The following is a 20,473-nucleotide window of genomic DNA, read 5'->3' as shown; positions in this document are numbered from 1 at the left end:
AACATTCAGGGGTTTTTTTTTGGGGGGGGGGGCAGCATTGCGTGGATGAGTTTAGAGGAAGTGTCGGTCAAGTGTGGCAACACTTTCACTGACTCGGACTTCCTGCAGAGGCCCTCAGAAAAACAGACCGACCCCCGTTGGGAACCGCCCGCCTCACCCACTCCCACCCTGAGAGCCGTTAAATGTTGACATGACTGATTAACTAAGACTCCCCGATTAAAGCAACGGGCAGAAGGAAGTGGGATGCGGGGGGGGGGGGGGTCTGCATCTGTGTGTGCGTAGGAAGGTGGTTTTGGGGGTGGGGGGGGGGGGGGGTGACAGTTGAGTTTCCGAGAAAAGCCAGCTTGTCTCGACCCCCAGGAGAGAGAGGAGCCACCGCGTTTGCGGTAGACGTGCAGTCGACACCGGCAGCCTTTTTTCACGTTTTGGCTGGGAAGGAAGTGACAAAGAGGAACCAACGTCTTCATCCTGACAAAACATGCCAATGCTTCATGGAAAATGCCACCGTCGCGGCTGTATTTGAAGGACGTCGATATTGCAAAATATAAATAAATTCTCATTGAATTGGAGCCCACATGGTGGCGGCGCCCTGTTTTTTCCCCGCATGAATTGTATCTGTAGGAGACTGTCTTTGAAGGTCAAATTATTTCCCAGTTGGAAAGTTCCTTCAAAATGTGGCCTTCTGAGAGTTGAGAATTAGGTAAATGGTTCAAATACGGCGAAGAGGTGACCTAAATTACCGGTTGTTGGCAATCAGAGGCTGCATTTGATGGCTAATAATCCCATACAGAGTCTTAAAGGGGACAAAGAGTCAGGTGAGCGATGTTGGTTTCTGAGGGTGCATTTAAATGCTGCGGTTAAATATTTAAAAGGTTGTCGCAATCCTTCAAACGCAATCTTCTCGGAGTATGAGTTTAAGCAGGGTAGTATCATCAAGTCCAAATTCATTGCTTGAATCCTTTGGAGTCAAATCTGACCTTCGTGGGGGTCAAAAGGGGTTTTCAGACCCGCGTCCAAATTCAGGTGCTGGAGGTTGCATTCGGCGGCAGACAACACCATAACATTTAGTCAAGAATGCTGCAATTCACAATGTCCTAATTTCAAAAGCGCTTCTTTTTTTTTTTCTAGGATGTTCCCCTAAGGTTCTCCGTTTGACTATTTTGTTGTTTAACAAACAGAGGAGCCTGAAATGTCAAGTCAAAAAGTTGGCCATGAAAGCATCACACGCACACAAAGTCTCGTGTCTGGAGAAAAAAAAAGGACGCGACAAACGGTTGACAGCTGCACCCACAAAAAAGACTCACAAGACCAAACGGGAGCAGCTCCTTCCTGACCATCGCCTGATGGATGAGCGAGACTCGCTCTCGGTCTCGCTCAACCTGCTGCAGGATGGGGCTGGGGGTGGGGGAGGGTGTGCATGGCTTTCTAAAGTCCAGTTCATAGGCAACGGTCGCACGGATTAATTAGATATGTACAACATTTCCTCCTTCCACTTCTACATGTGTGTGTGTGTGTGCGCACGCGCACACAGATGCCTGTTCATGCAGGGATGCTGCAGTGGGCCACGCCCACCCACATTTCTTCTGCGGACAAGAGATGGGAGGAAAAGTGCTTGCGCAGCTCAGATTTAAGAGCGTTCGCTCTTTTTTGATGTGCCTACCAAATTTCATGTTTCTAAGTGAAACTGGCCATGGGATCCGAATTTTCTATTCCAAGTTCCAAATGACACTTCAAAAAACTTCACTTGTATGAAAATCACAACCCCCCCCCCAAAAAAACCAACGATAATTCATTGTTAAAAAAAAAATACCTTTTAATTCCTCCATTGACTTTGAGTCTCACTTTTCTGCGCACATCACAGTTCCAACAAGTCGGCAAAAAATCAAAAACAAATAAATAAATACAACACAATCATGAAAAGAAAGGACATAATGCGCAAAAAATATGAAACAGTACTCTTCCATCTGATTGCCACACGTACCATTTCGATGACAGACAGCAGACATTTGATACGCACGCGACAGCACACAAGCTCAACCCAAACAGCTTAGTTTAAAAAAAAAAATCATTTTCATCATGCACGGAACGTCATATTAAATAACAAATCAAACAAAAATATATACTTCTCCATATATTTCTCTCTTTTAAATCATATCCAAGTCCAAGCACTCGCTCTCTCTCTCTCTTTCTCCCGTCCTTGAAAAAAGGGGAACTGACACTTTTTCTGTTTTGTTTTGTTTTTTTAAAAAGGCCCAACAATGCTTCCATGAGCCGCCACTGTTGCATGGCTCACTCACATTGTAGTTCAGCGACATCTTTTTGGCACGGGAAAAAGACGTTCATGACGGCAGTAGCATTTTGCATTAAAAGAAAGAGGGTGGAGCTCTTCTCTTCGAAAAAGAAGGCGGGGGCAGGGGGAAAAAACAAAAAAAACGACATTCGGTGGACCGGCATCCATCCGGCGAGCGGCACGCAGCAGGACGGTAGGCGACAACAATCAGCAGCTGGCCACTACTGCAGCATCAGCTTGATGCTCTTGTTGGTGGACTCGTCGTTTAGATGCTTGGTGGTATACCTGGGAGGATTCAAAATGACAAGCGGTGACCCAACAGATGCCCGCTCGCATCGCAGGACGTTGCGCTTTGTGAAGCCCGGCTGAGCGATTCGGGGAGATGGCAGCAATGATGGGACAACAGCGCTGGCAGATCATCTTTTTGGTCGTGGGCTGTTGAGACTTCTTTATTTTTTTTTTTTGTGCCTTTACTCAGGACACGCTTGCCAACCGAATTCCATGTGGCTCAGTGAAAGAAGTTTCTGGGGTTGAATTTGGAAAGCCTCTTCAAGTTTTGCGGCGAGTCGTCATACTTTGGACGCCATGTTCCAATGAGCAATTTAGTCTGACCCATCTTTCTTTGGCCACGCGGTTCCAGTTTGGTTGCAAGTGGACAAGTCAAAATCACTCAAACAAAATAGATGACTTCCGGTGTCTTGTCCGACGTGGATTCTTTTTGGACTCGTGATAGACGTGCCTACCAAATTTCATATTGGCCAAGTCAAACTTGCTACAGGAGCTGAAGATTTCAAAACGTGACTGAGCCAATCAGGCTAAACTTCAGCAACTGGGGTGCCCAACTCCAGTCCTCGAGAGCCCTGTTATCGTCTCCCTCCTCCGATAGACCCGAGTCAAATGATCAGGATCGTTAACTCATTCAGTACCAGCCAATTCTGGACCAAGTCTGAAAAGACGTTTAAAAACGTCTTTGGGAGTGAATGAGGTCACAGGCTTTTGCAAAGCTTGCTGAGGAGCTGATCATTTGAATCAAGTGTGCTACAGGAGGGCAACATCGAAAATAGGCTGGAAAGGGGGCTCTCTAGGACCGGAATGGGGGCTCTCTAGGACCGGATGTGCTGTGTGAAGGCACTTGGACAAAATGGCAGACTTCCTGTGTGTTACTGGTCTTGTTTTTGTTTGTTTGGTTGGTTTTTGCTTTGTTTTGTTTTTTAGAGTGGAGGGTTGTTTTTTGTTTGGTTTTGTGGGTCTCCTGGTGGAAAACATGCCGACCTCATTTCATGTTGCAAAGAGCATTTGTAGATTTTCCACGTTATCAGTCTTTGAAGGAGAATGACACTAAAATGGCAATTGCAAACCAAAACAGCAACCGCTTTTGGGTACATATTCACCGGAATTTTCAAGGCTTCCAAAAAAAAAAAAAGAAGAAGAAGAAGAATAAAGACGAGGAAAGAAAACATATCAGACACTGAGACGCGGTGTTATCGGCTGCCAGATGAGATACCGTCATTTTTATACGCTTTGGCAAACCGACGCCTCGGGGCGGCTGCAGAGCGTTGACGTGCAAACGGCGAGACGCTCCAAATTTAGAAGAATGTTAAAAAAAGAGTGGATGGTGGGGGTGGCAGGTGTCATGTGGAATTTCTCTCTGGAGCCCGATGCCGTTCAGTTGGGCGGATGATTGGCCACAGTGGTAGGGTGAGGGTGCACTGTACTTGCCCGACCACGACATTTACCTGAGAGCGTTGAGGAGGCCGTCCACAGTGTTGGGAGGCTGATCCTTCAGCACTTTGATGCAGCCCTTCATCTGTAGGCCAGCCGAGATTAGCATTAGCTTCAAAGCAAGCGAACGGCGGCGGATGAGCGCGGGCGGCTTCCCGCATACTCACGTCGATCTTTGACGACTTGGCGAAGGCTCCGACGGGATGGACGTAGTCGTATAGGATGATGACGCCCACCATCACCCGCAGGCAGAAGGACACCGTGTCCTCGCTGGCAAAGCGGCTGCGATATTCCCTGCCGACGCACACAAAACACGCTCATGCCACGACACTATTTTGAACCCTGAACTGAAATCAAAATGCTGGACTTCCTGTTTAACTTTCTGCTTTGGTCCTTTGTCTTCTTTTCTTTTTTTCTTGTGTGCATGTTTTGTTATGATAGCCATGTGCACCGAATTTCGTGTTTATTGGTGACATTAGAGGAGGCCATTTATTTCTAGTCCGAGCCCTGGAATTCACCCCAAACCAAAATGGCCGATTTCCTGTTCCATTTCCTGCCTGTGTGCTGCAGACATTTTTGCGCATCAGGTCATAATAGACGTGCCCATTCCATTTTGTGTTTTTGGGTGAAAGTGGTGTTAGCTAGAGATTTAGTGTTGCCAGTGTGCTTTTGACTTACGGCGTTTCCAGCATGACTTTGCAGACGCTGGCCATGGTGCTCAGGCAGTCTGTGGTGTTCTCGATTGGCAGGTTTTTGTTCTATACACGAGAAAGCCACGTTGGTGAGTAAGACGTGTGTATATTGTACGGAGAGGGCACGATCTCGCCGCCACTTACCTCCGACACGAACCTGGTGGTGCCGTCGCTTAACGTCTTGAGCATGGGCGTGGCGTCGGCGTAGAAGAGCGAGATCCGATTAGCCAGCTCGTTGTTGACTTCGTTCTCACCCTCGGCCTTAGGGATCGATTTAGGAAGAGGTCACGCATTCAAGAACAAAAAATGGTTGCGTTCCAAGAAATTTCCACAGTTTTCAGAACGATTTGCGCTGCTAATTGGATGATGAGGTGGGGGCTCACGGGTAAGTTGTTGATGCGCATGCGGCTCAGCGTTCTCCTGTAGTAGCTGAAGTCATTCTGGATGGCAGGAGTCGTCATCTGCAACGATCACGACCCACCGTTAGAACAATGACAATCAAATCGGCACAAAGCAGGACATGGCCTGGGGGTGGGGAACTCGGGGGGGGGGGGGGGGGCTGGATGACTTAAAAAGGACACTTGGAGTGTTCGTTTTAGGAAAGCTAGCAGATGCTCATTTGCTTTTGTTTCCACATTTTCTTGCTTCCTGTCAAGGGGAGGATCATTTTTTTCAACATGATAGTCAAAAAAAGTACCAGCCGGTCGCAAATGAGGTAGCTATTAGACACTCGTTGGGCAGGAAAATGGCCAAAGCAGACATGAGGACACCCATCCACCCACGTAACATCCCCTCAATCCACCAATCTGCGAGGGCCCGGCCCAAGCTAATCCCACTTCGGCGGAACGGCGGACTGGAGAGGTGGCCAGACACTCAAAGTGGGTCAGAAGCGGGCGACGGGTGGACCGAACAAGCCACTTAGCACCCTTTGTCTTTCTGGAGCCGCTAATTGGGATGTGGCAAGCAGTTTGCCCCCGGAGGGGTGGCTGACCGGTTCAGAGGCTGTTGAAACACGCCTCACAATATTTGATGGGCTTCAAATACATTGAGGGAACGCACATTACGCAGATTGCTAGCTGAAGAAGATCCAACTGGCTTATTAGCTCTTCGACTGAGATGGAGTGTATCAGCAACAGCGCACGAAGCGGGATTGAAGTTTAATGCCAATCGTGGCTTTTAAATTGGCGCACGGCAATAAATCAATCGGGCAACATCAGCATGTTGCGGGGCTGATGTGTTCAATAGGAAGGAAGGAAGGAAGGGTTACTTTGAGCTCGTCAAAGCGCAGCGTGAAGTGCAGGATCTCGGCAAACTGCTTGGCGAGGGCTTGCTCGCGCTCCAGGTGCTGCGTGGGGTCGTCGTACGTCTCGTTGGTAAGCGCACCCAGCAAGCTGTGCAGCGCCGCCTCTAAACAGAGAGAGAAAAAAAAAAACACACAAACCGTGCATGTAGTGTACATCAATTCAATTTGGTGGGAGTTTTTGGCCATGGGTTTTGGAGACTTCCTGTGGCTCTCCTCATGATGAACATGCCGACCAAATTTCATGTTTTTCTGTTCAACTGGCTTTTCTTTGAAAGGCCCATGAAGAGGGCCAGAAGCATGACTAGAAATAACTAAAACAAGCCGGAAATAGCTGCTTCAAACTAAAAAAAAAGCAGACATGCCGTCTCTTTTCAGCATGGCGTCTTGAGGCTTTCTTGTGGGTCTCTACAGTATGAAGAACACGTCTACTAAATTTCATGTTGCAATGTGCTGTCGGCTTCGAGGGCTGAATTTTTATCTTAGTTGGATTGGAACCTTGGCAAACACGCGCAACTGAAAAATGCAAAAAAACAAAATGGGTTTGTTTTGAGTATTTGGGAAAGCTCTCAAATGACTTGCTCTCCAAATAACAAATGCGGGGAAGTGAATGCGGCCAGCCCGAGACAAAGCGTTAATAGAGCAGCGGTGATGCCCAAAGTGCCCAAGGCCAATGAGGGAGAGGCCAAAGGAGGCTTCCCCCACTCAGATGCAGATGAGACATGGGACTAATTACCTCACTGACACAAAGTGTGTGTGTGTGGGTTGCACAACAGTGGCGGAAACATTGGAGCAGGATTACACTCATTGTTTGGACAAGCAAGCAAATATGCAGCCTGCATCTATCGGAACAGAACCAGCAGTGAATAAAGGCCACGCCACTACCTTGATGGTATTACAAAACAAACATTATGCAAGGCGCTTGTATTCATAGACTTAGGCGCTACTTGTAAGTCTGCTGCGATAATGACATAACCCAGACGAGACTGCACGGGACCGCGCGAGCGCCGTGCCGTGCAACTACGTTGCATCCATTAATGTTGACACAACCCAGAAGGGAAGCCAACTCCGACAGCGGTCTGAGTCGGCGTCAGGAAAACGAGAGCCTGGGCGAGCCAAGAGCGCGTCTGTCAGAGGTTAACGACTGCCATCGGCTCCAGACGACGTTTGCCGCTGATGGAAATGGCCATCAAATGCGGCTCCGAAGATGAAGATGGAGCCGCTGGAGACGGGTAGAGAGGCAGATGATAAAGCCATCAAGGTGGCGCTAGGGCGGGCAAGCACAATGCGGACCAAAGGCTGACCCCCTGACCCTCAAGTGTGCAGCCTGACCCGTCAATCATCTTGTCAGCCGTATCACGTTTAGACCGATAACGAAAGACGATCCTCAGGCTGGGGGGTGTTTCCGAGGTCACGACGCACCCTCAAGCCCAAAGTCAAGGCAGCGAAATGGAGCGACGGCGAGGTGACCTACTTTGTTACATAACAAATCCCGCCGGGCCGTCGCCGCCCATGGTGGCAGTCTGAGCCCCGACGAGCCCTCTAACCCCGCCCCGTCATTAAATCCCCCCCCTGACCCCCTTTTGAATGCGTGCTAATTAAACACGGCACCACGTGCGTTTACATGCAGCTGCATGTCAAGTGGACACCTTTGTGCAAAACACGGAGGTCATGCGGTGTATGCGTAGAAGTGCTTGGATCGGACGCGATGAGCTTGACTCCTGACAGCCGCCGAGTTGACGTGATGTCAGGTGATGGCGACGCACCTAATCTCTGGGAGAACTCGTAGAACTTTTTGAGCCTCCCTACCAAGGGGACCACCGCCAACCACGCCTGCTCTTGAAGCACCTCGTCGCTGGGATTCTGGATTGCCTGGGGAAGAAAAAAAAAAAAAGCAAAGGAGGGGGAAAAAAAAAGGTTACGGAGCTAGACAATTAGTCTGTCATAACATTTTTGTATCCTCGGCTACATGATTTGTGTCATGAGAACAAGGCGCACCTCTCTGATCTGGCGCCCGGCGCCTTTGTAGGCCTGCAGCTGGTCCAGGATGGCCTTGGCGTCCTTGAGCACCACGTCCACTTGCTGCCACACCTCGCGTTCGCCCTCCGTGGGCTGCGCATCTGCAAGCAAAGCGCGGGGGTGCGCTGCTCAGTATCACCTCCCACATGCCGAATGCCAGTGTAGAGCATACAGTATTTTCAATCTGTAATTTAATAACGATTGCATAAATATTCCTTTGTCTTTTGTGAATAGCACTTTGTTACAGCAGCTGTCTGTGAAAGGGCTACAGAAAAAAAAGTGGACAATTGAGTAATATATGGCTTTTATTTCTCATAGTTGAGCATTTTCTACATTTTTAAAATTCCTTTTCTAATACGTGCGACCACTTTGTAAAGCCGAGATTTTTGCTTCAGCTCTTGTATTGTGGATGCCGTGAGATGCTGCGGGTGTATTTAATGTTTCGTCTGACCTAGAAAAGAAATCGTGCCGTTTCTGAACACATTCAAAACGGAGCGAGCGGTCGTGTGTGTTTGCGGGAAGGCGGGACTGAATCTGTGGGCTTGCCAAGTGTGAGAATTCCACAGTGTCGGGATCAAGCCAGGTTGGGCGGGTATGTTGAGGGGGGGCCCCGAGGCTACTAAAACTGCAGCTGAACCCAGCCATGTTATCCATTTGAGAACGCCGATTGATATTCGGCGAGCACATCCACATGAAACTGGCAGGTGGAGAGAAAGCGCCTCCAGGTAGATCGCAGCGGAAGAGACGAATTGGCTGAGTTGATAACGCCATGCTAGCGGATTCGAGCGCTCGATATCGGGCGGGGTGAGGCCTCGCCGATACTCACTTTCGAAATCCAGGAAGAAATTGGGCTCCTGTTCCAGGTCGGTGCAGGTCAACACCTTCAGCAGGTTCCCCATGTTGGCACCTGCTGGAGAAGAAGATGGATCAATAAGGCACTGCGGAAAGGCAGCATGTTGAGGCGGGGCACCAAAAACGGCGCCCACACTGGCACGCTCAGGGAACCCTGATGCTTGGCTGGCCTCCGCCCTCCCCCAAAAAAATATATATATACACTTCATGCACATGCTCTCCTGCTTACCAGATGTCAAGCCAAAAAAAAAAAAAAAAGTCCCAAAATAAACCACGTTCCGCTTTGCTCAATTTCTACATGGCAACCGTTTGATTTTGGATCAACAGGGGAAACGCAGTTTATCATAAACTAGGCGGCCATTTTCTAAATTTAACTACTGTGTATTTTTTTGACAAATGTCAATTCCGTGGTTTCTCACTGGTTTAAAGAAAAGAATGAACTGCACTTTGCCCACGCTTGCTTCAAAACCAGTCTGCCACCAAGAATCCTGTCATTAGAAATGTGCAAAAAAAAAATAAAAATAAAATACAACTGATTAGGGAGGTAGTAATTATTTAAAAACAATCTGGAATTCTATTATGCTCATCAAATGTGGACATTTTGCTCTCTTAAAAAAATAAAAAATACATTCCCCTCAATTTAGACATTCATTTAGTTAAATTTGATCACCCCCCCCCCAAAAGAAATTCAATATACATTTGTATTTTTCATTCTTGCACGCATGGCTATGAGGAAAATAACACCGACTGACTTGAACATGCTTCTGAAGTGCAGCAAGTGACATTTAAGTGAAAGCTGCTGCTCCTCCTGGACACACATTGAGCGACTTGACTCGGTAGCTTCGCACTAAAACACGCACACATGCACACGCCCGCATTTCAGCTACGTGCGGCGCAACGAGAAGTGACAGGCGTACGAGATTCCTAGAAAGCAGACACTCTCACACACAGACGACGACCGTTTGTGGGAAGGAGCTGCGGTCGACGCCCTCATCACCATCAGACACACCAGCAGACATTTTGAGATCCGAGAGATGAGTGACAGGTGAAAAGTGGTGACAGAGGTGAAGCTGAAAGAAGACAAAGCGCAAACTCAGCAGTGTTAAAATTCATGAGATGGAGAGAAGTGTGCATGTGAGACTCAAAATGGAGGGTCACCTTGTTGTTTAAAGGTCACAACAATGCATCCATTCCATTCATCCATTTTCTATAATGCAGCCGTCCCTCACTATATGGCGGTTCATCACACCTACACTGGCATTTTGTGGTGATTATTTTTCCACAATTTAGTGGCGACCTATCCAGGGTATACACCCCGTCCACCATCCCAAAGTCAGTCAGGATGGACTGAGTTCACCTGATGTGGACGAGCAGAACAGAAAAGTAATTGGGTCATTGCCATTGAGTCATTCAAAGTCTGCCTGGCAACAAGTGACCCCCTTTAAATTCTACCAAATCGAATTGCTTGGTGGATGCCCTCCTTACAAATTCCCTTGCATGTGTGCAAGGCTATTTTTGTGGTGTGTGTGAAGGGGGGGGGGGGGGGGTCTGTTCTTCCTGAGACCACCTGCAAAGTTCCACTCGCGCCGCACAGCCTCGTCTTCTGAGCCAGGCACTAATGTGACCTGAATGCGCGTCCGCGCCAATGCTGGCAGTCGGCAAGGCTCGCTAGCACCTGATGCAGCCCAGTCGGTAACCTCGCCCATCGCCGCCAATCACCTCCATGGGGTTTGGGGGGGGGGGGGGGGGGTGATTTGTGAAGTCCTCTAGCGCCACCTATTGTGGTCCTGCTGCCACTCCCCAAAAAGGAGGTCATATTACGGGCAGGGATTTGTGAGGTCCGCTGTTCGAGTCCACCGGAGGATCGCAGAAGAAGGATAAACACATTCATTTGTCTATTTTACTTTTGGGAGAAATGTTACGAATATGATGTCTACTGAGCAGGCCTGGCGCTAAGAGCAAAACGGAGGGACTCAACGCTGGCCGAGTGGGCATCGTAGTAAGCGTACATGACCTGGGCACCTCCGTGATGTTGTTTTGAGCCCCCACTGAGCAATCGCGTGCTCGTTGAGGGGGGAGGAGAATGAGGAGGAGGTGGGGGGGGGGGGTTGCTGACTGCTTCCAAGGCCGGGGGGCAGAATGTGACAAGCAGGAGCCCGCGCAGCTCTCCCATTGGCTGAGCTCGATCTAGCGAACAGCTCGCTGTATCCATGGAGCCGCGCTAAAAATTTGGGTGCCACTGAAAACATTGCGGCGGCCAATGAGAGGGCGGCAGCATACAGTACTAGTATGAGGCAGGACGTGAGAGCGCCATCAATACCCTAACACACATGAGGTCATGTACCCAAAAAACAGGATTACTGGCAGCGGGGAAGTATTGCGCTCACATTTCACTGGGGAAAAAAACACATAGAACAGGATAGATCGAGGCAGGACAGACGTGAACAGGACAGGACTTGACAAGTAGCAGACACCACAAAAAGGGAAGGTCAGTACAGGACATGACAAACAGTAAATAGGACGAGACGGGACGGGACAGGATAGGGGAGGATGGAACACGATACGGTAGCAAATACAGAAAGAAGTGCTAAGACGCTGTAAATCAAAAATTGAACAGGATAAATGATCAGCAAATTGGAAGGTACGGGTCAGGACACAGCCTGTCGTAAGCAGAACAGGACAGGATGGGAGCAGTTAGCCTGGCAGTGCGAGTGGCGTTTATCCAGCAAGCTGACATTTTGGTGGACCGCCAAGCATCAGCGGTGGACTTGCGGTGTATTTTAAAGGCCACGCCCAATGCAGCATCGTGACCTTAGCGTGGCATCGCCTTGCCCTCTGCGTGGCCGCCATAACCTCGGCCAGAGGAGGGCGGCGCTGAAACGCAGCACTGCGTCAAAGCACAGGCAGAGCAGGCGCAGATGATGGGAGGGAGGGATGGAGGGAGGCAGAGTGCTGACATTCCACTACTGGGCTGCAGCATGAGGATCCACGTGCCCCCACTCGAAAAACAACGACCCAACGTGGCCCCCATCGTGGAAAAACAGGGTGAGAAAATGTATTTGAGTGTTATTCATTTATATTGTTGTTGTTGTTTTTTTTCAAAATTGCCATTTTGTGCGTGCGGCACGGGCAGCTTTCAAAGTTGACCCAGATTCCTCGGGTGACACGCCACATCGCATTAGCCCGCTCAGCCGGAGCACGACCTCGCTGACAGCAGCCCGAGCGCACACACGCAAAATGGGGGTGCGCTAACCCGTCGGGGTTGGCCTGAACACCACCCCACCCCTTTTCCTGCCAATCCTGCTCAGCTGACTAAAATGGCTTAGGGCGAGGGGGATTTGAGGGGGCGGGAGTGGGGGGGGGTTGTTTTGAACTCAACTACCTCGTGGCCACGCCTGCGCAAAATGTGCCAAAACAAAACATGAATCACGAAGATGAAATCAGCAGCTGTGCTCACCATGGCAACCGCACGGGCACGCAAACTATAGTCCCCCCCCCTATTTTTTTTGGGTAGGCACCTGCCGAAAGTTGGAAACCATGGCAACAGGGACAAGCAGATAGAAAAGGCGCGAGAGGCAGACACAGGATCTGGCTCGACTCCACTTGACAAGTGAGCTGATACAAAGCAAATGGAAGGCAGCCCATGTCACCCCCTTTGTGTTCTTCGTCTTCCTTTCCTTGCCCTTGACAGTCCTCCATCTCTTCCTTAAGGATGTCGGGGGAATCATTCAAGAGGGAATATTGACTCAATGTCTAGCTGAGATCATCTGAGCATACAGCATCGCCCTGGAGGATGCAGTGACAGTCACACAGCATCCGATCCATCCATCATGACTTCACTCATCTTCTCACCCAGCGCGCTTCAGTGGAACTCATTTGCATACCAATAACTATTAATCCACCCAAAATATAGCATAAAAAGACAGCTCAGTTGAAATTGGGTTGGTTTTTTTCCCCTCTCCAACTGAATTTGGGGTGGGGCACAGTGGAGGCTTTTGATAGAAGGCGGCTGACTGGTGGGGAGAGTCAAGTGCAGGAGTTGCGCTTCTTGCGGGGCGCAGCGCCATCTGCAGCATGAAAGTCACAGTGAACGCGAACCACTCCCAAGTCCGAACAAAATGTCCATAACCACGCCATGTATGAGATCGAGAAATGAGGGGGCCAAGAAGAGTGTCACGACTTTGACATCAACAGTGAACGTTGAAGTCTTAATTCATCTTTTTTCCATCGCAGTAGTTTTATTATAGACTGAATGGTGTCGTTTTCCTTTCTGCTTAAATTGCTCCCTCAGTTATGTTGCGGGTCAAATTAACCCAACTTGCCCATGAAATAACACCATGTGCGATTTGGGGGTTTACAAGCGTATGACTGACTTGACTGTCTTATTTAGCGAGCTCGACTGGACTCGTGTTTTCAGTATTGACCCGCAGAAACCAATATCTGACACGAGTGCGCCATCTAGTGGTCGCATTGAGCTTCCCGGTGAAGGAATTGATCAATATTTTGAAAACCAATGCTGACACCATCCTCGTGCGTGCAAGCGAACAACAAATGAGTGGCGGCCCGGTACGTGCACGCGCACCGGAAGACGCCAAAGACGGCCAGAAGCTTTTATCGGACATAACAAGCAACGCAACTCAGACGCGTCCTCACATGACTTTGTTCGGCAGCAGCGGTGCCGAGTCAGGAGCCAAATGGCAACGGGGCAACGCCTGTGTTTCATGGGGTGGAAAAATAAAGGGAAAATTCAGTTCACGGACTTTGAGCCGCATATTAAAAGAGATGAAATAAAGCGCAAACGTGACTGATCGCCTTCTGCAAAGTGATACATTGCGTGGCCACGACACCTCCAGATGGGGGAAGCGTTGACCCAGCTGTGCTTCCTTCCCTCTTTGCAGCCTCTCCTCTTGTGACACGCCTCGCCCACCAAAGTGGAGTCGGGCTCATCCGGCGTTGGGTTGCATCATCAACCCACCGCGCTCCCCGTTCTGGCGCCACGAGAGCCGCACAGAGAAATTGGCGTGCGCGCGAGCAAGCGGGGTCAGAACTTCAGCGTATTTGGAAAGCTGAAATCAAGACACTTGGCAAATCCTTCAATTTGCACGCTCGGCTGAGTGTGGGGTGCACGTGCGCGGCGGCGGTAGAATGAAGGCGTGGCTTAGCGGTGCACCTGCTGGTGACGGTGCAGCTGGCAAGCAGCTCACAAGCGGGAAGGCCCGGCCTGCGGGTGGACTGCGCGCTCAGTAGTCCGGCAAGCGGTCCGCCTGGCAAACACATGAAGGAGGAACCTCAACGTGCGGCGTCGCCTCGACAAGCGTGAGCCGCATGCATGGGAACAAACACACACACACAAGCAAAACGCTTCCTATTATGCAACACTTCCTCTGATTCACTTCCGATTTCTACAAGGCACCTTCGGCGACCGTTTGGCCTCTTTTTGTTCAAACATTGCGACAAAACAACAAAGGGAAAAAGAAGATGCAGCGTTTCATGGTGGTGTTGGGGGCTCCGGTGCAAGATTGAGGTGCTGCATTGCCTCTCCAATTTTTTAGACCAAAACCTGCCCTAAAACAAACAAAACAAAAATAGCTTCATCATGACCAACGTGAAAACACAGTGGCATAGTCTGCCTAAATGTTCATCAAACCCAAGATGGGAGTGTTGAAAAAAGGAGAACAGCAACAGATCCATGAGATGGGAGTCATGGCATGGCGCCGCCCCTTTTACGAGCAATGTCGTTTTGGAGGTTTTCGGACAACCATCCAATTTTGATGAATCAACTGACAATGGAACAAGTCATGAGATTTGAACGAAATGCTATTTAGAGCTGCCATTTCATCGGCGCTCTATTGATTTCCCTCGACAGTCTGAGCAAAAGCAACTCGGCCGAGTTGCAGGAAGGGCGAGCGAGAGGCGCGGGGAGGCGAGAATTCCACCGTGTAAGCGAACGCGTGCGTCTGGGGGCTTCTCAAATGCAGCTGGTCGGAAAAGCTTGATGGCAACAAATGCACGGCGAGCATCGGTTGAGTCCAACGCAGCAGGATCGATAAGCCGCTCTTCCGCAGCACTTCAACTCCAGCGCCAGCAACCTTTGAGGAGGCCATCAAATGCATCAACTATCTCAAAACAATGATAAACTCAATGCTCAAACCAACCCAAGTCTTTTTTTTTTTTTTTTTTACTAGCTATGATGGACTTCTCGTGTTGCTGATTAAAGGCAGCTTCTCAGCTAGAAAAAGCCACGCAGGAGGTAGGGCACGTGGTTTCTCGCCAGGATCACGCCAGCGAACTGATTTGAATTATTAATAGCTTTTCCGCTCTCTCTTGCAAAGTAGTTTGCCTGGGCCAATCGCACCAGACATTCCCACATCATGCTAGCTAGCGCAACCAGTGGCAAGCGACGCAAACAACATTTTGACAGGAGGGAATACTCGCACTGGTATCGGTCTGGAAACAAAAAGTAGTATCGAACGTCGCTACCGAATGAATAAAGGGAGCATTCATCTTTGGAAGTTCTGCGGAATTTACAAAAAGAGCGGAGACAATCTGAAGAAAACATCGCAAGCTGCCTGCAATCACATCTCACAATTTCCTGGCTAAGATTTCAGGGCGAGCGCACGAGATTTGCCCTTTGAGGAGAATCGAGGCGTCAACACGTTCACTTCCGCTTTAGGGAGCCTTTTTTTCTCATGAGACACACAAGATGTCTCAAACGCATCCTGCAGATATGTTTTTCATTTGAGCTTACAATCGGGAGAAAGGTCGCTGATTGTGATTTTCAAAATAAAAACAGACGTTTGCTCATGTCATCTTTTGATCAAACAAGCCGGTCTGCTTCCATGACGGACAACAGAAATCGGACATTTCTGTTATTTGCGCAGCACTCTTGAGGGCACAGCCACGTTGATTAATTGTGCAGCCCTCTTTAGGGCACAGCCACATGGGAGCTGCTGTCAGCCACAGCTCTCATCCAGATACTCATTTACCCGATTAGCTTTGCTGACAACATGTCGAAAGTAAGCCCAAGCAGATCAGACCACAATTTTTGGTAATATCCATCCATGCATTCATTTTCCCACCCGCTTTATCCTTTATCGCGGGGGTGGAGCCTATCCCAGCCATCTTCGGGGGACACCCTGAACCAGTTGCCACCCAATCGCAGGGGACACAGAAACAACCATCCGCGCTCACACTCACACCTGGGGACAATTTAGAGTGTTCAATCAGCCTGCCATGCATGTTTTGGGAATGTGGGAGGAAACCGGAGTACCCGGAAAAAACCCGGGGAGAACATGCAAACTCCACACAGGAAGCTGGGATCGAACCCACAACCTCTGCACTCTGAGGACGACGTGCTAACCACTGGAATACCTGGTCATATGATCCTTATTATTCGTGTTATCTGTCACGTCTATGCTCGCTGTCCGCAGCGGAGCACGCAAGAGTGGAAATGTAGAAAAGTGGAAAAAGAGCAGCCTTGGATAATCCAAAACCATACGGTTGAGTTTAAAGTGTAATCTCCAAATGATTAGCGGAAAGGCGCGGGGGGGGGCCTCTTTTGCAGACTGGACAGAAAACGGGGTCAATGCTGTAACGTGTGTTGCGGTGTGTCAGGGAAGAGGCAATTAAAAAAAAGGGGGAAATGAAACCTGAGCATGCTAAGTTGGTGAAAGACTGACTAACTCGAAAACACACACGCAAGCGTGCGCAGATACTTTTCGTGCTGGCTGCCTACGGGAAGGAGGATGTCTCCCAGCAATGCATCGTTCGTGATTCATCATTTCTCTACCCTGCGGCCATGAAATTGCGCGAAAGAGAATGAATGGCAACTGGTGGACAGGGGAGGCCGACAAGCGGAATAAAAAAAAAAAGAAACAAACAAAAACACGACAAGTGGACATTTTCAACCCGTTTCTGTCATACCTCGTCGCCGGCAACGGGGTGGCTGGACGGCACGCTCCCGACGAGAAGCCGAAGAAGAAGGAGGAGAAGAAGAAGAAGATCGTGTCCGCTTCTCCGCGAGTTCCAAGGTAGAAGAAGAAAAGCAACTCGCCGTTTCCGGGTTAGTGACTCGACGTCATCGGAGGAGGGGGCGGCGGTGGGGCTCGTTTTGGGCAAATTGGCGTCTCGAAAGGGTGGGACGTGTGCAGTCATTTCATTCACTTTGAATCGGCAGAAGCCCCGCCCCACTGGCCGAGTGCTCCTCTTCACTTCCGTATATGAGCCTTCTCATGTGAAGCTGCTTGAGTCATTCGACCCCATGCAGCTTTATTCAACAATCGAAACCCAATCTCTGGCTTTTAAACCACAAATAAGAAGCTTCATTATAGAGTGCCTTTGAGCAAGAGACCAGTCTAGAATGTAGTTAGGCTGTGGAGGCTCTGATCGTGACCTTGAGGTGACCTGCCTGTTTGGGGTGAAATGTCTCAGCTTCGCTATGTGCGTCGTGTTTGATAGCAGAAGAGCAGCCAGAGTTGATCTAAAGTTGACCCCACCTTCCTACTCCCGTTCATTCAACTACAATATACATTCCACTTGAAAGGAGCATCATTGCGCTTAGTAGCCTATCGGTGGCAATGTTGTCCACAGTTTTGCATGAATGATGAGACCGATTTTCTCACTATCGCCAGTTTAAAAAAACAAACAGAATTTAGCGTTCTCGTGTTGCTCCAAAAATAAAGCAGCATTGGGTTTCTCACCTGACCCATTATGATGAGTCCGATTCGCGAAAAAAACCAAACAAATTACTCAAAGCGATTTAACACCGATGACGCAGCATCAGGACAGGGACGGCGTTACAGGGGGCAATTGCCCCGTCAGAAATCGGCAAAACCCCGTTTAGGCCCCCCTGCATTTTCTTTGATATTCTAAAAATTATTTTCAGATTTTCTATTACCTTTGAAAATATGTTTCCTAACTGGAGCACTGGCAACTGGAGCCAACAACATCGGTCAATTAGTTGAAACGAGGCTTCGCACCTGAGCTCATCAACGAGCGGCCCATAAAAGCCTCCCTCAGGAGCGGCTGCCTCCAAATCCCTCAAAGCAAATTTGATCTGGAAGGAGAAACGAACCTGCAGGCTGCAGCATCTTGGCGTTATATCTGAGCATGGCAAAGGAGAAACCTCACGTCAACCTGGTGGTCATCGGCCACGTGGACAGCGGCAAGTCCACCACCACGGGCCACCTCCTCTACAAGTGCGGTGGCGTGGACCAGAGAAAGCTGGAGAAGTTTGAGAAGGCCGCTGCTCAGGTAAACCACGCGAGGAAACCCCGCCCTTGGGTTGCAATGGGACTCGGCGCTCACTCCGCTTTTCACTGGGCAGGTGGGCAAGAGTTCGTTCAAGTTCGCGTGGGTGCTGGACAAGCTGAAAGCTGAGCGCGAGCGCGGCCTCACCATCGATATCTCGCTGCTCAAATTCAACACGCGCAACTTCTGCATGACTGTCATTGACGCGCCTGGACATCGAGACTTCATCAAGAACATGATCACGGGAACTTCACAGGTGCGCTGCACTCTAATCTTTTAATTTTGAAAAAACTGGATCAGAAATGATAAATATCTGGGGGGAAAGCCATGAGTTGAATTTTGTACCAGTATTAGTGTTTCTAAAATATATCTAAGTGAAAGACAACTGAAGTTGGGAACGAGCAGCCATTTGGTCATGACCGTTGGGGAATGGTAAGAGACTCTCACCGTTGCAGGCGGACGTAGCGCTGCTGATGGTGTCGGCCGCCAAGGGTGAGTTTGAGGCAGGCGTGTCGCGAGGCGGGCAGACCCGCGAGCATGCCCTGCTGGCGTACACGCTGGGGGTCAAGCAGATGATCGTGTGCGTCAACAAGATGGATGCCACCGAGCCGCCCTACTGCCAGCAGCGCTTCAAGGAGGTGGCGCGGGCCGTCGGCGGCTTCCTCAAGAAGATCGGCTACGACCTCAACACCGTGCCCGTTGTCCCCATCTCTGGCTGGACCGGTGACAACATGATCAGCGCCACACACAAGGTGACAGAAATGTACTTTGGGACGAACAGCTCGTAAGTTCTTCAAACGGTGGCTGAATAGCACATTTGCCCAAATCAGTGGTTCACAACTTTTTTTTTTTTCACATCAGCGCAAATGATCAGTTCATGAGCGAGCACTGCAGCAGTCTAATGATCCTGATCATTTGAATCGGGTGTATTGAAGGAAGGGAAAGATCTAAAACATGCAGGATGGTGGCCCTTGAGAACTGGAGTTTGCCAAATGCGCTGTAAAGACACACTGTATACATTGAATTCAACTTCCACCACTCTTCATGTTACGGTAGAAACAAACAATAAAAGTGTCCTCCATTGTCCAACTTGGAAAAGCAATTGAAGTTGAAATACTGGGCTTGTTGTGATTTTCTTAGATGCCGTGGTTCCAGGGCTGGAAAGTGCGTCGCCGACAAGGCAATGCAAGCGGCACAACTCTGCTAGAGGTGCTGGACTCGGTTCAAGTTCCTGTTCGAGCCCTTAATAAACCTTTGCGCTTACCCCTTCAAGATGTCTACAAGATAGGAGGTAAGTGAAGCTTTAAAAAAAAAAAAAATACTGGCCAAAAGCACGCTGTGGACAACGAGGCGCTTCTTTTGTGGGCAGGCGTTGGGACGGTTCCGGTGGGCAAGATCGAGACAGGCGTTCTGAAGCCGGGCATGACGCTGACCTTCTCGCCTGCCAAGGTGACAGCGGAAGTAAAGTCTATCGAGATGCACCACCAAGGTTTGGATGCTGCGCTGCCAGGCCACAATGTGGGTTTCAACATCAAGAATGTGTCAGTCAAGAACCTGCGGCGCGGTGACGTCGCCGGCGACGCCCAGCACGATCCGCCCTCCGACGTCAGCAGCTTCGATGCGCAGGTTGGCATATTGGCACCTCGCAACCACAAGCCCCTGCTTTTGTATTCCACTAGTTTGTTAATTGGTAACGTTATAAAAGGGCCCACAGCATTCACTTATTTTTTGGGGGTGGGGGGTGGAAATGTCTTAGGTGATCATCCTCAACCACCCAGGTCGGATCAAAGCGGGCTATTCCCCGGTGCTGGACTGCCACACGGCGCACGTGACATGCCGCTTCGCAGAGCTCAAGGAGAAGCTGGACCGACGAACGGGCACCAAAGTGGAGGACCGGCCCCAGCTGCTGATCTCGGGTGACGCGGCCAATGTCAAACTGGTGCCCCTCAAGCCCATGTGCGTGGAGAGCTTCTTCACATACCCGCCACTCGGTACGGTCGCCTGATTACATTTTTAAAGCTGTCCAATTATGAACCTTTTACTCACTCCTCCCGGTCTCTTTGCATTTTTTGCACAGGTCGCTTTGCCGCCCGAGATTTGAAGCAAACGGTGGCAGTCGGAGTGATCAAGTCGGTGGAGAAGGAGAGAGGCTCCAAAGTGGCCAAATAAGTTGGCACTTGCATTCTGATTCGTCGAAACATGACGAGACTTTTGGTTGAGTTTGAAAATGCATTTGAGATCCTTGACTCCTGTGTTGTTGCAGAATTTTTTGGTTCAGCGTTTGGAAATAAATCCTGATTTATTGACCAAAAACATTGTGGTGGAAGTTGTTTAATTTGACATGTATTG

At 49.6% G+C, this 20,473-nt stretch overlaps 2 protein-coding genes and 1 long non-coding RNA gene across 7 annotated transcripts; 2 read left to right on the top strand and 1 right to left on the bottom strand.

Moving 5' to 3' along the window:
• Positions 1–2,058: 2,058 nt before the first annotated feature.
• cyribb (CYFIP related Rac1 interactor Bb) lies at positions 2,059–16,931 on the bottom strand. Of its 4 annotated transcripts, none has more exons than XM_086101968.1 (12): positions 16,799–16,919; positions 14,046–14,139; positions 8,850–8,933; positions 8,003–8,124; positions 7,771–7,876; positions 5,972–6,111; positions 5,088–5,165; positions 4,849–4,965; positions 4,691–4,770; positions 4,180–4,306; positions 4,027–4,097; positions 2,059–2,575 (listed from the first exon to the last, which is right to left on the bottom strand). In XM_086101968.1, exons 3-12 carry the CDS (start codon positions 8,920–8,922, stop codon positions 2,512–2,514), a joined length of 978 nt encoding a protein of 325 aa, XP_085958094.1. In that variant the 5' UTR covers positions 8,923–8,933; positions 14,046–14,139; positions 16,799–16,919; the 3' UTR covers positions 2,059–2,511. The 4 variants fall into 4 exon arrangements, with proteins under 4 accessions (XP_085958094.1, XP_085958096.1, XP_085958093.1 ...); XM_086101970.1 differs by having other exon boundaries at positions 8,850–8,930; XM_086101967.1 differs by lacking the exon at positions 14,046–14,139 and having other exon boundaries at positions 8,850–8,930; positions 16,799–16,931.
• Positions 11,804–15,684, top strand: LOC147186930 (uncharacterized). The gene is made up of 2 exons (XR_015099001.1): positions 11,804–11,920; positions 13,774–15,684. It is a non-coding gene; the product is annotated as an uncharacterized LOC147186930 (long non-coding RNA).
• eef1a1l3 (eukaryotic translation elongation factor 1 alpha 1, like 3) lies at positions 16,445–20,437 on the top strand. Of its 2 annotated transcripts, XM_086101964.1 has the most exons (8): positions 16,448–16,905; positions 17,938–18,127; positions 18,201–18,380; positions 18,580–18,876; positions 19,265–19,415; positions 19,494–19,750; positions 19,881–20,115; positions 20,202–20,437. In XM_086101964.1, the coding sequence occupies exons 1-8, from the start codon at positions 16,694–16,696 to the stop codon at positions 20,291–20,293; spliced, it is 1,614 nt and encodes a 537-aa protein (XP_085958090.1). In that variant the 5' UTR covers positions 16,448–16,693; the 3' UTR covers positions 20,294–20,437. The 2 variants fall into 2 exon arrangements, with proteins under 2 accessions (XP_085958091.1, XP_085958090.1); XM_086101965.1 differs by lacking the exon at positions 20,202–20,437 and having other exon boundaries at positions 16,445–16,905; positions 19,903–20,095.
• The last annotated feature ends 36 nt before the right edge of the window (positions 20,438–20,473 follow it).

This window comes from Hippocampus guttulatus, chromosome 21 (genome assembly GCF_054856545.1).
Source record: "Hippocampus guttulatus isolate MCC_2025c chromosome 21, RoL_Hgut_1.0, whole genome shotgun sequence".
Lineage (NCBI taxonomy): Eukaryota > Metazoa > Chordata > Actinopteri > Syngnathiformes > Syngnathidae > Hippocampus > Hippocampus guttulatus.
The sequence above is the reverse complement of the archived record's forward strand: the minus strand, read 5'-3'. Positions and strand labels throughout refer to the sequence as shown.